The 12,658-nt window shown below is 37.9% G+C and overlaps 1 protein-coding gene across 2 annotated transcripts in view; it reads right to left on the bottom strand.

Moving 5' to 3' along the window:
* Positions 1-12,658, bottom strand: part of LOC122811177 — a 3,180,768-nt gene that overhangs the window by 2,732,834 nt on the left and 435,276 nt on the right. For both annotated transcript variants that reach the window (XM_044082849.1, XM_044082848.1), the window contains exon 3: positions 1,148-1,299. In XM_044082849.1, coding sequence (XP_043938784.1) covers positions 1,148-1,299 — 152 coding nt within the window. The remainder of the gene's footprint in view (positions 1-1,147; positions 1,300-12,658) is intronic.

The raw sequence follows: 12,658 nt of genomic DNA, 5'->3' as shown, positions 1-12,658 counted from the left end.
GAGTACATTCCAAATCCTTGTTGATGTGGGCGGACCAGATAGATGACTCTTTCTCAGTAGCTTTTCTATTTCTATGGTTTCTGCTTTCCTCTGACTGGGTGGAACATTGGGAATTCTTTTGTTGCATTTTGGAGGTAGAAGGGAAAATGTTATGTATAAACTCTGGATATTCTACTCTGCACCCAAGTATCTTTGGTAATGGCTATCCAGGCTTCTAGGTGTATAGATATGCCCACCCCCCCAACTGCCTCCAGAGTGCAGCAGAAGGGTAACCCTTCAGAGATGCTGAAAGGGCTTCTCAGAGAAGGGAATTCTGAAGCACTGATGTTGCAGGCCACCTCTGCCACTGTTGGGGTTATACAGGAGATAGGCTCACAGATCTGGTAGGAGACAGAACTGATATAACACCCAAATGAATCTAGGTTCTGAGAAACCTTCTTCTCACTCTATCCCCATCTGCTTCCGTTAGGCTCCTAGATAACCTGAGGGAGGAGGATGTTGAAATTAGACAGGATACCCTTCAAGGCATGTCCTTCAGGAAAGGGAAGCACATCCTCAAAGTCACTGCTTCTGAAGAAAACTTGGCTGAGGTCTGAGGTGACTTAGACTTTGCTTGGGTCAGATCCAAAGGTATAGTTGAATGCAAGGGTTTTGATTTTGTCAGGGTCAGACCCAAACAGTTTGACAGATGCAAGATATTCTCAGGTGTATCCAAGCCCGAAGAAGTTGAAGGATGAGAATGATCAGAGAAACACCTCCTCGATTCTTTATTTTTGTCTACTGCTTCTCCTGAGGATTTTTTTTTTTGAAGAGGATGGAGCTCCACAGGCAGAAGAAGATGAAGGAAAGAGACACTTTAGAATCAACTTGTTCTTCATTTCCACAAGAACCCTATAGTTAAAACTAGCACAAATATCACACTCTGTATTCAAATCCCCTGGTCCAAGGCAGTAAAAGCACTATTGTCTGAGTTTGGAATTTTGTGCCCACATAAGGAGCACTTTTTAAATCCAGTTGGCTTCTCTGGCAACAATTATCAGTTTATGTCTTCCATATATTAAACTTGATCAGCAGCATTCAGGCACAATCTGTAAGTGTAATACAAATAAAAGCAATACATGACACAGTTCAAACAGTAGCAGATTACCTGTATCCTGAAAGTAACAGAAGGCATCAAATTTTAAAGATTTCACATCTTTGAATAAAAGACCTGTTTCATTTCTACAGTTTTCGTGCCTTGTTGCTCGTGGCATATAAACTTTTGTTTCACATTTCTTTCTGATCTGAACATATCCATAACTAGAAAAGAAGAACAAATTGGTTATCTTCTAAATCGTTGCACCTATGTATATACTATTCACTTAGCAGCACCCAGTGCAGAGGTATAAGATCAATCGTACATATGTATTTGTATTATACATACACTCACACACACAACAGAAATAATATATACATTTTTGTGGGTACACTGATCCTGTATTCTTATCTTCTATATGTCCCACACCATAGGCTCTTACGCTGTTAGCAATTACAGGCTTTCTGAATTAGGCGAATGCATATGACACAACAAATAAAAGATACAATCACCGTGCTTTTAAAGTGATGTTTGAGGGCATAAATTAACTATTTACTATAGCTTTGATCCTGAATTGGTTTGCATGCATAGCTACAATAGAATTAAAATGTAAGCTTAAACTCTAGGTTCTGATGTGACAAAATGTGCTCGTTTACCATCTACTCTGTGACTTCACAACATTTGTTAGAAAGTACAGTTGTGTACACTTACCATAAATGTAGATGTTCAAATGTATTCACTGTTGCAGTCATTACATTTGGGTCATCTGCTGGCAGGTTGCCCTCAGTTGGCCTGAATAACTAAGTCTTGGGTCCTGCATCGGTTGCTGTCTCCTCTTCCATAACATCAGGTCGTCAGGGATATAAAACATGCAGCTGACACCATTTTAATTAGTTTTTTCTTGCCCCAGATGTCAGGTGCCCCCCAAATGGGGAGCAAAAATATATATATAAAACTGTAAATATATAAATGCACTTTAGAAACATAAAATTTACCTTCAACTAAAAGCAAATACACACAAAGGCTTTTTGAGTATAGTGAAGGAAAGAAAAGGTATAGAAAGAGGGCTGGCGGGTGGGTAATCTGGACTGCAAAAGTGAATACACTCGAATATCTACATTTATGGTAAGTGTACACAACTGTACTATGTTCTTCATGTTTCATTGTTGCAGTCATTACATTTGGGTAGAATCTCAAAGCTATGGATGGGAGAATGGAACTAAACAGCATTAGGAGCAGCTATAAGGCCCTGCAGGACTGCAGTGGTAAAGCCTGCCCTGGATTTAGAAAAGAGAGATAAATGATAATGCTTTGTGAACGTATGAACTGAGCTCTAAGTAGCAGCTTCTAGAATGCCTCTGGTAGGGACCCCTCTGAGAAAAGCTGCTGAAGTAGAGGCAGACCTGGTGGAATGGGATCTGATCCCCTTGGGCACAGGTTTACCATGCTGCAAGTAGCAGAAATGAATGCAAAGGCTTATCCATTTAGAAATAGTCTGCTTTGATATAGCCTTCCCTTCTGATCCTGCAGCAAATGCTACCAGCAGTTGCTCAGACTTTCTTAGAGATTTTGTCCTGTTTAAGTAGAATGTTAGTTGTCTGTGTACATCCAATGAATGCGGAATCCACTCCCCCTTGTTCTGCGGATTTGGGAAAAAAGTTGGCAGGTGAATGGCCTGGTTAAGAGCCACACTGGATACCACCTTAGGCATAAAAGAAGGATTGGTCCTGAGGGCCACCCTGTCCGAGTAAAAAATAATGAAAGGCTCCACTGCCATGAGAGCCTGTAGTTCTGAAACCCTTCTAGCTGAAGTGACTGCCAAAAGAAAAGCTGTCTTCCAAGAAAGAAATTTGATACCCGCAGTAGCTGCTGGTTCAAAAGGAGGTAGGGTGAGTTTTTCCAGCACAAAACTGAGGTCCCATGCAGGAATAGGTGCTCTCCTGGGAGGCCTTCAATTTTTGGCCCCTCTGAGATATTGTTTTAGCAGGGGATGAGAAAAGAGGGGAGGCTCTGTGTTGTAATGAGCCAAAATGGCAGAGGCATGGATTTTTACTGAAGAAAAAGATAGGCCCTTGTCAAGCATCTCAGTTAAGTATTGCAAAATCTGAGGAATATTGGGCTTTGCTGTGTCTATTCCTTGTGCTTGATTCCAAGCACAGAATCTCTTCCATTTATCAGCATAAGATTTTCTAGTACTAGGCCTTCTGGCTTCCAAAATGACATCCATCACAGGTTTACTGAGAGATGTGGTTAATAAAATTAGTTGATTAGCCATGCTGCAAGATTTAGAGTTTGGAGCTGAGTATGCATAATTTGATAGTTCTGCTGAGACAATAGGTGAGGTCTTTGAGGCAGGTACCATGGAGGAAGGTGTGATTTATTCCTTAGAAGAGGGTACCAGTGTTGGCGAGGCCAGTCCAGAGCAATTAGAATCATTGTTTGGTTTTTCCTGTCTGACTTTTAGTAAGACCTTGGAGAGTAGAGGCAGAGGGGAAAAGGCATAGACTGATAGGTTTTTCACACTGAAGGATAGAGCATCCACTTTCCATGCTTTTTTTGATGAGTTCTTGTGCAGAATTTGTCCAACTGACAGTTTTAGGGCGAGGCAAATAGATCTATGTCTGGGCTTCCCCATTTTTGTGTTAATATGCTGAAGATTTGTGGATCCAGTTTCCATTTGTGCAGGTCCATAAGATTTCTGCTTAGGTCATCTGCCAGAGTATTTTGCTTTCCTCACAGGAATTGAGCTTGAAGATGCATTTGGTAAGTCAATGCTGTGTTCCACAAGGCCATGGCTAGTCTGCAAAGGGGGTATGAGTGGGTACCCTGCTTGTTTATGTACCACATAACTGTGGTGTTGTCCGTTTTTATCAGTAGTTGTCCTGGATGAAGTAAGTCCTTGAAGGCTGTCAGAGCATTTTGAACAGCTAGCATTTCTTTCTGGTTGATATGTAGATGCTTTTGGTTTGGGCTCCGTTTGCCCTGAATGCATCTCCCTGCCAGGTGGGCCCCCCAAGCATAGTCTGATGCATCTGTAGTTAGGGTTTGGGTGGCAGGGGGTAGAGTAAATGACAGTCCCTTGTTTTGCTGACATGTCTCTGCCCACCAAAGAAACTCCTGTTGCAGGCAGGGAATGAGAGGGATCATTGTTTCCAGGCTGTGACAATGGTGACTCCATAAGCTTTTTAGGTACCATTGAAGTTTCCTCATATGCAGTCTCGCATATGGAATTAGTAGAATGCAGGATGCCATGAACCCCAAAGCCTGCATAATCTTTCAGATAGCTGGGTTTTTGTTGCCATTTCTTTGAAGTATATTGTCAATTGCATTTGTTTGTAATGGCGTGAGGTAAGCCATCTGGGCAGTTGTATTCAAGCTTGCACCTGGGAATGTAATTATTTGTGGTAAGTTGTGACTTCTTTTCATTTATGGTGTACCCCAGGCATGCTAGAAGCCTTTTTACAAATGTCAGATGTCAAAGAAGAGTGTCCTTGTCCTCTGCCTGAATGAGATAATCGTCCAGATAAGGATACATTTGAATGTTTCTTTGTCTGCAGAATGCAATTACTGGTGCCAGGCACTTTGTAAGACCCTGGGCACAGTAGATAAGCCAAAGGGCAGTGCAGAGAATTGGTAATGCAAAAAACCTGCTGTGAAGTGGAGGTATTTTCTGCAAGATTCCCTTATTGGGATATGCAGGTATGCCTCTTTTAAGTCTAGAGGTACCAACCAGACATTCTTGCCTAGCATAGGCAGTAGCTGTTGTAAAGTCAGCATTTTGAATTTTAGAATGTCCAGGAACATATCCATGAGGGACATGACTTGTTTCTGGGCCTCTGCCCACTGGTTTGGTGGAAGATCTGGCCATCTGCTTGGAATTGGCAAAGTGTGGAAATGAAATCTGTACCCCTGGGATACTATGTTTAATACCCACTTGTCCTGGGTAATTAACTGCCAGTTTTGAGCATGAAGTGCTAGTTTTCCCCCCAAGGGGGCTGCCAAAAGATAAGTGCTTGGAGATGGTAGAGGAAAGTCATTGAGACTGCTTACTGTAGGGTTGTGCTTTGTTACCTCCAAATTTGGAGGTGGAGGCACCCCATTGCTTTGGCCTGTAAGATCCTTGTGCTTGATATCTGGAGCCTTTGGAGCACCTGGGTTTGCCCTGAGTGGCTCTGTTGGATACAGGAAAGGACCATTTCTTAGTAGGCCAATGCCTACTGAACCTGGGTGGCTGCACTTGCAAGAAATCTTTTACAGTTTGCATAGATTTAGCTTTGTCTTCCATTTTCTTTAAAACCTCTTCTGCCTTATTACCAAGCAGACTATCATGCTGTAAAGGAGCATGCAACAATTTAGCTTTAACATGATCAGGCAGATTTTGCTCCTTGAGCCAGGCATACCTTCTTATCATAGATCCAGTTATGGTGGCCCTGCAAGAGGCCTCCAAAGAATCAAAACCACATTGTAAAGTATGCTTTCCAACCTGTTCTGCTGAATGCAATAAATCCTGTAACTTTATTTTCCACACAATCAGAAATCAACATCATTTTCTGTTTCAGTAAGCCCATAACATGCTGTTGATATTTAAGCATATGAAACTGGCCAAGGTTGCAAACATATAAACCTTCTTACCCCATCTATCCAGCGCCCTGGAATCTCTATCAGAAGGGGTAGGGTTTTTGGCTGTAGAGGCCTTAACACTCTTGGGTCCCTGAGAAATAGTCTCAGGATCAGCAGCAGGATTTTTGAAAATAAATTTGTGGGAGTCAGGAACTCTGTAATATCTGTCTGGCTTACTAGGAGTCAGAGGCAGGGAATCAGGAGCCATGCTTGATTCCGAGAACACATCATCAACAATGTCTAATACAGGAGGTATTGCCAAAGGCCTATGCTGAGGAAGAAGAAGAAAATCCCTAAGCCTCTTTTTTGATTCTGAGAAGTCCTGACTCTCCCAGTGAAAATGTTCCCTTAAAGTATGCAAAGTCTCTCCAAAAGAGTAATCCTCAGGAGGAGATGCAGATGGGATGGATTCCTCTGCATCAGAGTCCTCATAAGGTGGAATAGAAAATTCCTGATCAGAAGAAATGGAAACCTGATCTGAAGATTCATAATCAGTGCCTTGCGTAAGTCTCTTAGCAGGGGGTGTTGTGAACCCCTGATCAAGGTAATTAAATTCTCAGCCATTTTGATAATTTGTTTTTTAGGACTTGGGGCCTGAGCATGTGGCTCATGCATCAGTTTTTTAGACACAGAATTTGGTTTTGACCTTGTTTTTGATGATGGCGTTGGTTTAATATAAAAATGTTGAGGACTGAAAACACCCTCAGAAGCCAGTGCCTGCTCAGTGGCTCCCGACCCATCCAAGGAAGAGACATCCATGGGCTCAATACTTTGCCAATCTCGTGACATACCGGACTCCGAATGGGTCTCGGTAGAGGCCTGCAACTCAAAAGTAGCGGGTATCAGGGGCTGTGAAAGTGCCTCACTGTGTACCGGCAAACCGGCAACTGGCTTAGGAGAAGCTTCGTCGTCAGTTTTGGACCTCGACTGTCTGTCTCTGTCTTTTTCCTTGCGTTTTTTGTGAACTCTGGTAGTTGAATTGCTAACTGACGACATTTCAAGGTAGTTAAATCTTGAATCAAAATATTTAGAATCAAAGATATACCGACGCTTAATAGTGCATTGGTTAAATTTAGCACAAAACCGACAGCAAGGCATGTTGTGATCAGGGCCTAGGCAAGGAATATAGTACAAATGAAAATCCCTATGAGGTATTTGCTTCCCACAAGTAATGCAATTATTAACTTTTACTAAAATCGGTAAGGATCAAGAAAAAGTTTCCCCAACGGGGTACTTAGCTTTAGTTTGAAGACTTCGGTTCTGAAACTCGAAAACAAAATTTCGGGAGTCGGCCGACCGGCACTTACGAACTGCTTCTGCTTCGGGCACCGTGCGGCAAGAAAGACTGATTAAAATGGTGTTGGCTGCATGTTTTATACCACTGATGACCTGACATAATGGAAGAGGAGAGAGCAGCCAATGCAGGACCTAAGACTTTGTTATTCAGGCCGACTGAGGGCAACCTGCCAGCAAAGTACCCAAAGGTAATGACTGCAACAGTGAAACACAAAGAACATCTAGGGTATGTTAGCATCTAAGAAAGTTTCAGGAAGTAGAAAAGTGTATTGGAATTCTTGAAGTAGAACTGAATTGGAGAGTTCAACAATTTTCTGCTGCCTCCAACTATAAGAACTTATTAAAAACTGGGCTTGAGAATCAGAAGTTGTCTTCTCATCAGAAAATTAAATACTGAGATGTGAAAACACAAGCAGAACAGAATATCACTTGCTATGGTTTAGCAGAGAGCAGGATAGAACAATAAAATTACAACTGTAAGTACAAGGATAAGAAAAATCAAATGAATGTAACGTGAGCTAGAGCATGTTTTGGAAGGGGAATATGTTCAAATCTATACAAAGATGCAGTAACTGAAAATGACAAGAAAGTCTGCAAATCACAGGACACAAAACTCAAATAAGACAAAAATCCTGTGCTGTATAATAAATGCAAACAGCCGAGTTGTTTATTATGTTGCACTACAACAAAAACTTTTATTCAAAAGTACATAACTGATCACGTTTGAGTTATTAAGCAGCTCTGCTATTTGGATATACCACCAATATGGAATTTTCTCTTTGTATATAAAGATAACTGTAAGATAAGTGGGATGGTGTAGAAGGGAGAGCTTGGCAAGTTAACAGATAGATCCAAAAGAGCTAGAAAACTGGGTAGAGAAATGTCAGCTAAAGTTTACTGTAATGACATGTGATGTACTTAATTTGGAGTTCAAGAATCCAAAGAAATATCAGCGGAGTGAAGTCATCATAAAGTGTTAATAATAAAGAGAAACTTTGGTTGGTAGTGGTTGCAAAAATGAGCCAAGAGGTACAAATTAGAGACAAGCCAAAGGTAACATGATGGTCAGAAGTATCTTGGGGGAACTAAATTAAGAAACTAATTTTATATTTGTTTTGAAGATGAACATACTCATATGCAGGTAAGAAAACATTCAACAGGAATTCTCTGCATCTCAAAAAAGGGCATTCACTAACTTCTAAATCCTTGCTCCTATGCTACCACTGCAGATCTCTTGTGAGACCATAGCTGTAGTCTCCTGTCCTTACAAAAAGGAGGAAATTAAGCTAAATGACTGAGTTCACAGAGGTGAAAAGGTGTATGGAACAAATGAAAAAGTACAAAGAGAGAGACTAAGAGTTAAGCCTTTTTACAATGGTGGAAAATAGGGGAAAGATAGAAGAATTTATATTAGCGAATGCGCAGTGCATTCGCTGATATAAAATTTCAAAAATTTAGATGTTCAACCAGATAAAAATTCGAACATCTGTGTTTCGAATTTTCCATCTGCAGACATCTCAATCTCGAAATTGTAATAGCAAACCATTTCTACATATGGTGTTAGAAGGCAATGCAATGCTTTTAGAAGAAAGACTGAAAAAGAAGAAGAAAAATTAATTTCATACTGATGGCATGTATGCAAATCTGAACTGTACATTTTTCGTCATGGAAAGAGATGCAGACAAGTGCAGCAAGGAGAGTTAAATAAGTCAGCAACAGCAGTCCCAAAAAAGATGAGCATTAAAGGAGCATCCAACAACTTGGCATTAATATTCTCAGGAAGAGACTGGAGACAAAAACAAGAGTAACACCTCATGATGGACTCAAAAAATGTAGCCCTAGAATAGGTGTCAGCAGCATCATAGTTACACGTAATAAAGTGACGAGCTACTTCAGAAGCAGAACCGAAAAATGAAAAGGCAGAGGATTTACCCTCAGAATTAGGCAGTGCAGAGATAAACTAACAAGCCTGAGCAATCAAGGCCAGAGCATATCTGGTCATGTGGGTCTGGTAATTAATAGCCCTAAAGGCCAAAGTAGAAGCAGTCTAAGCTTCTCTGCCAATCCTCTTCATTGCCCTGCTATCCTTATCAGAAGGCAAAAGTTTAGAAGGTTTATCAGAAGAAACAGACACGGGGCGTGGCCAAGGATGAACACAGGATAGCAGCAGATTTCTTCAGCTCCACCAATTTCATTACACTGATAGGAATTAATTACTTAAAAAATTAATTTTTGAAGTAATTTTCTTTCTAAATATGTTTGTTTTATATAGTTCTTGAACTATATCTAAAAAAGAAAGGAAATTTTAACAATATTCCTGTCAGAAATCACTTTGGAAATTTTCCTGTCAGTTTATCAGTCTGAAATGAGTTCCAGTAAGACAAATTCTCAAGACTCCAGCATCAAGAAAGAACTTCAGTCTCTGATAACTATAATCCAGCAACTTACTGCTAAGATGGATAAAATGGATACTAAAATTGATACCTTCATAGAAAAACTACAAAACAAATAGACTTGTTACATATAGACCTGCAACAACAGAAGATCCAGATGACAGGCATAGAAGAAGCTGTGAATGATATGGAAAATAGAATCCAAGAAGAGGAAATCAACATTGAGTTTCTGCTGAAACAAAATACACATTTACAAACAAAGCTGGATGACCTGGAAAATAGATATAGGCGCAATAACATTAGGATTTTTGGACTGCCAGAAAATATTGAAGGTAACAATATTACTTCTTTTTTAACAACATGGCTCCCTAAAACTTTAGACTTACCAGACGCATTCTCTTTTGGTATCGAAAGAGCACATAGATCTATAGCTAATACTAACTCTAACAAAAACTATCCTAGATCAGTTATAGTTAGATTTCTATCATCTTTTGATAAAGAGATGGTTCTTAAATCTGCTTGGGCTAAAGCTCCTGTTAAGATTAATGAGACAACTGTGCGTTTTGACAATGACTATTCTTCCTTGGTAATAGCTAAAAGAAACGTTTTTCTGCCACTAATAAGGGAGCTTAAAAAAGCACAGTTTAAAACATACCTTCTGTTTCCTGCCAAGCTAAAAATCTTCCTTCCTGATGGTCCTAAAAGTTTTGATGACTTAGACTCTGCTTTACTGTTTATCAAAAAAAATAAGATTTTGGATAAAATAGAGGAAATGGAATGGGCTAGTCCTTCATTAAAGAGACTGGCAACTGAAACTTCGTGGAAGACTTCAGAGAAGAAGAAGAGACTAAAAAACAAATTATTTGTTCTATGTTTCTTTTTCTTTTTTTTTTTCTCATCATTTTACTTCATTATTAATCTTTTTAAATATAGTTCCTGCATTTCCAGAAAGCCACAAATATTCTGAAAAAGATTTAATCAAAGTTATTCTCTGTGTGCAAAGAAATGTTTTGTTTCATAACCAGTCAAAATATTTGAGGAACTAATAACAAGCTATTATTCAATTTGTTTCTCTTTCTAAAAAAGAGAAGTAAGGTCAGTAATTTGATACATTTTTTTTCCTCCTTTTCTTTGTTTAAACAATGACATTCTATTTAGATTATGTAGTGGGTAAAGGGTGGGGGAGGGCAGGGAAAGAAGAGTAATGAAAATATGATAAATGGAATAATAACATTTATTCCTTGTAAAAAGTTTATATGTTCTTCAAATGCTATTCCTAATTATACTTTCTTGATTATACTGCTTATGCTTGTTTGTAAATAATCTGTCATGCTTTAACTAATAATAATTAGAACTAAATAATAGTAAATAATATGTTTTATTTTTAACTCTATTAATATAAACAGTAAGTAATATTCCATTGTATATACTTCTTATAGCTTTCTCTTACATTTTCTTTATTTCTGCTTCACGCTCTTATTTTCTACTCTCTTTTTCTTTTCTTTATTCTTTCTCTTTATTTTTTTTCATATTAATATATAGAAATGCTTTTGATCATATAGACACAGTAAATAATACGATTTGCATAAAAATTGAGTTGGGACAAAAATATTGAGTTTTATTACTTCTTAATAACTTTGGGCTTAATTTCACTTACATAGAGGCTGTAATAACCTGTAAAATACATTGCGAAGGTTTTGTCATGTTTAGATGCATTTACACTGCTAAATGAATGTTTGTCACTAGTTTTTAACAAGTTTCCCGCCAAAATGTTAAGGGAGACAATCTGGGATGTGAGCTACCTCATGAACAGTGTCCTCGAGTTGTTTTAAAAGCTTCAACTCTCAGAATTCTCACAGAGAAGCTGAAAGCAGTCAATTTGACCTTTGACCCAGATATCACACTGACACATTGCAGATTCAGGAAGAACACTCTATCAGAAAGTAGAACTGATGCAAATGCGACTATGTGAAGGAAAATGAACTCTTTAACATTTAAATGTGAGTTATTTTATATAATTACTTAAATATTTATGTTATAATTCATAAAATATGTCAGTTATAATGATTTTAAATGATGCAGTTTCTTGTAGTAAGTAAATGTCTTATTTTAGAAGGCATAGAAAATTAAACATTTATTCAAGTGTTTTTGAAAATCTACTTGACTGCAGCATACTAATCTGTGTTAAAAACTTATGTTCCAAACATATACATTACTATAACTCATTTAATTCATCTGATTGACAAGCATAAATAACTTTATAACTCTATTCTGGAAGAAATTGTCATGTGATATATTTTAAAGCAGTAGTATAGACATACAAAATACAGATGGCTTTTTTTTACAGTAATGCAAGTGTTTCTGAGAATTTGCATAACTATGCAGTATGATTTATAACAATTTCTATAAATATAATATTTTATTCTATTGGCAATAATGATTATGAGTAAAATGCTCATATACAAGCAATTCAAGGTTTTTTTTGGAAGCTGTTGACTGCATTTACATGACAGAAAATAGATGCATCTTAATATATGTAATGTCTGAACCATATTAGCCAAAGTTTTTGATTTAAATGAATGTTAGAACTTATTTTTACATACTTTGAATAAATCAATATGAACATATGCCTTTTTCTCTCTCTCTCTCTCTCTCTCTCTCTCTCTCTTTCTTTCACTCTCTCTCCCTCTTTCACATATTTTATTTCTCTCTCTCTCCTCTTGGTTCCTAATATCAAGATTATTTGAATGTTATTTGAATACAAGTGTATTATATTACATAGATGTATATAGTGGTATGAATAGTTTAAAAAAAAAAAAAGTTTATTTTAGTTTATATGATGCTGTTTTATCAAATGTGTAGTCTTGTCTTGCTAGATAATTGAATTGAAAGCTGTTACTTTAAGTTAAATATAACCAGTATTAAATTGATAAGGTGGTAGCTGAGGTACTGCTGCTTAGGGTAGGGGGTTAACTTGAGTGGTAAATACTACTCTAAGTTGGAGTTGTTAACTCCAGGCTGGATGCAAGGTTTAATCCTTACATTATTTTCACTTGTTCATTGTTATATGTATATAGTTTTGACATCCACAATATATTTTGTACTCTCATTGTCATTACAAACAAAATTGAATCCTATACAAAAATCCCATAAGAGATTCAATAAATACAGCTATATTTAAAGGTACACCTAAAGGAGGAGATGTAACATTACTTATGTTGTTATTTGTTATTTTGATCATAAGATTCTTAAGTTTTAAAAATGCCAAATGACA

This window comes from Protopterus annectens, chromosome 9.part0 (genome assembly GCF_019279795.1).
Source record: "Protopterus annectens isolate FY-2018-M chromosome 9.part0, PAN1.0, whole genome shotgun sequence".
NCBI lineage: Eukaryota > Metazoa > Chordata > Ceratodontiformes > Protopteridae > Protopterus > Protopterus annectens.
The sequence above is the reverse complement of the archived record's forward strand: the minus strand, read 5'-3'. Positions and strand labels throughout refer to the sequence as shown.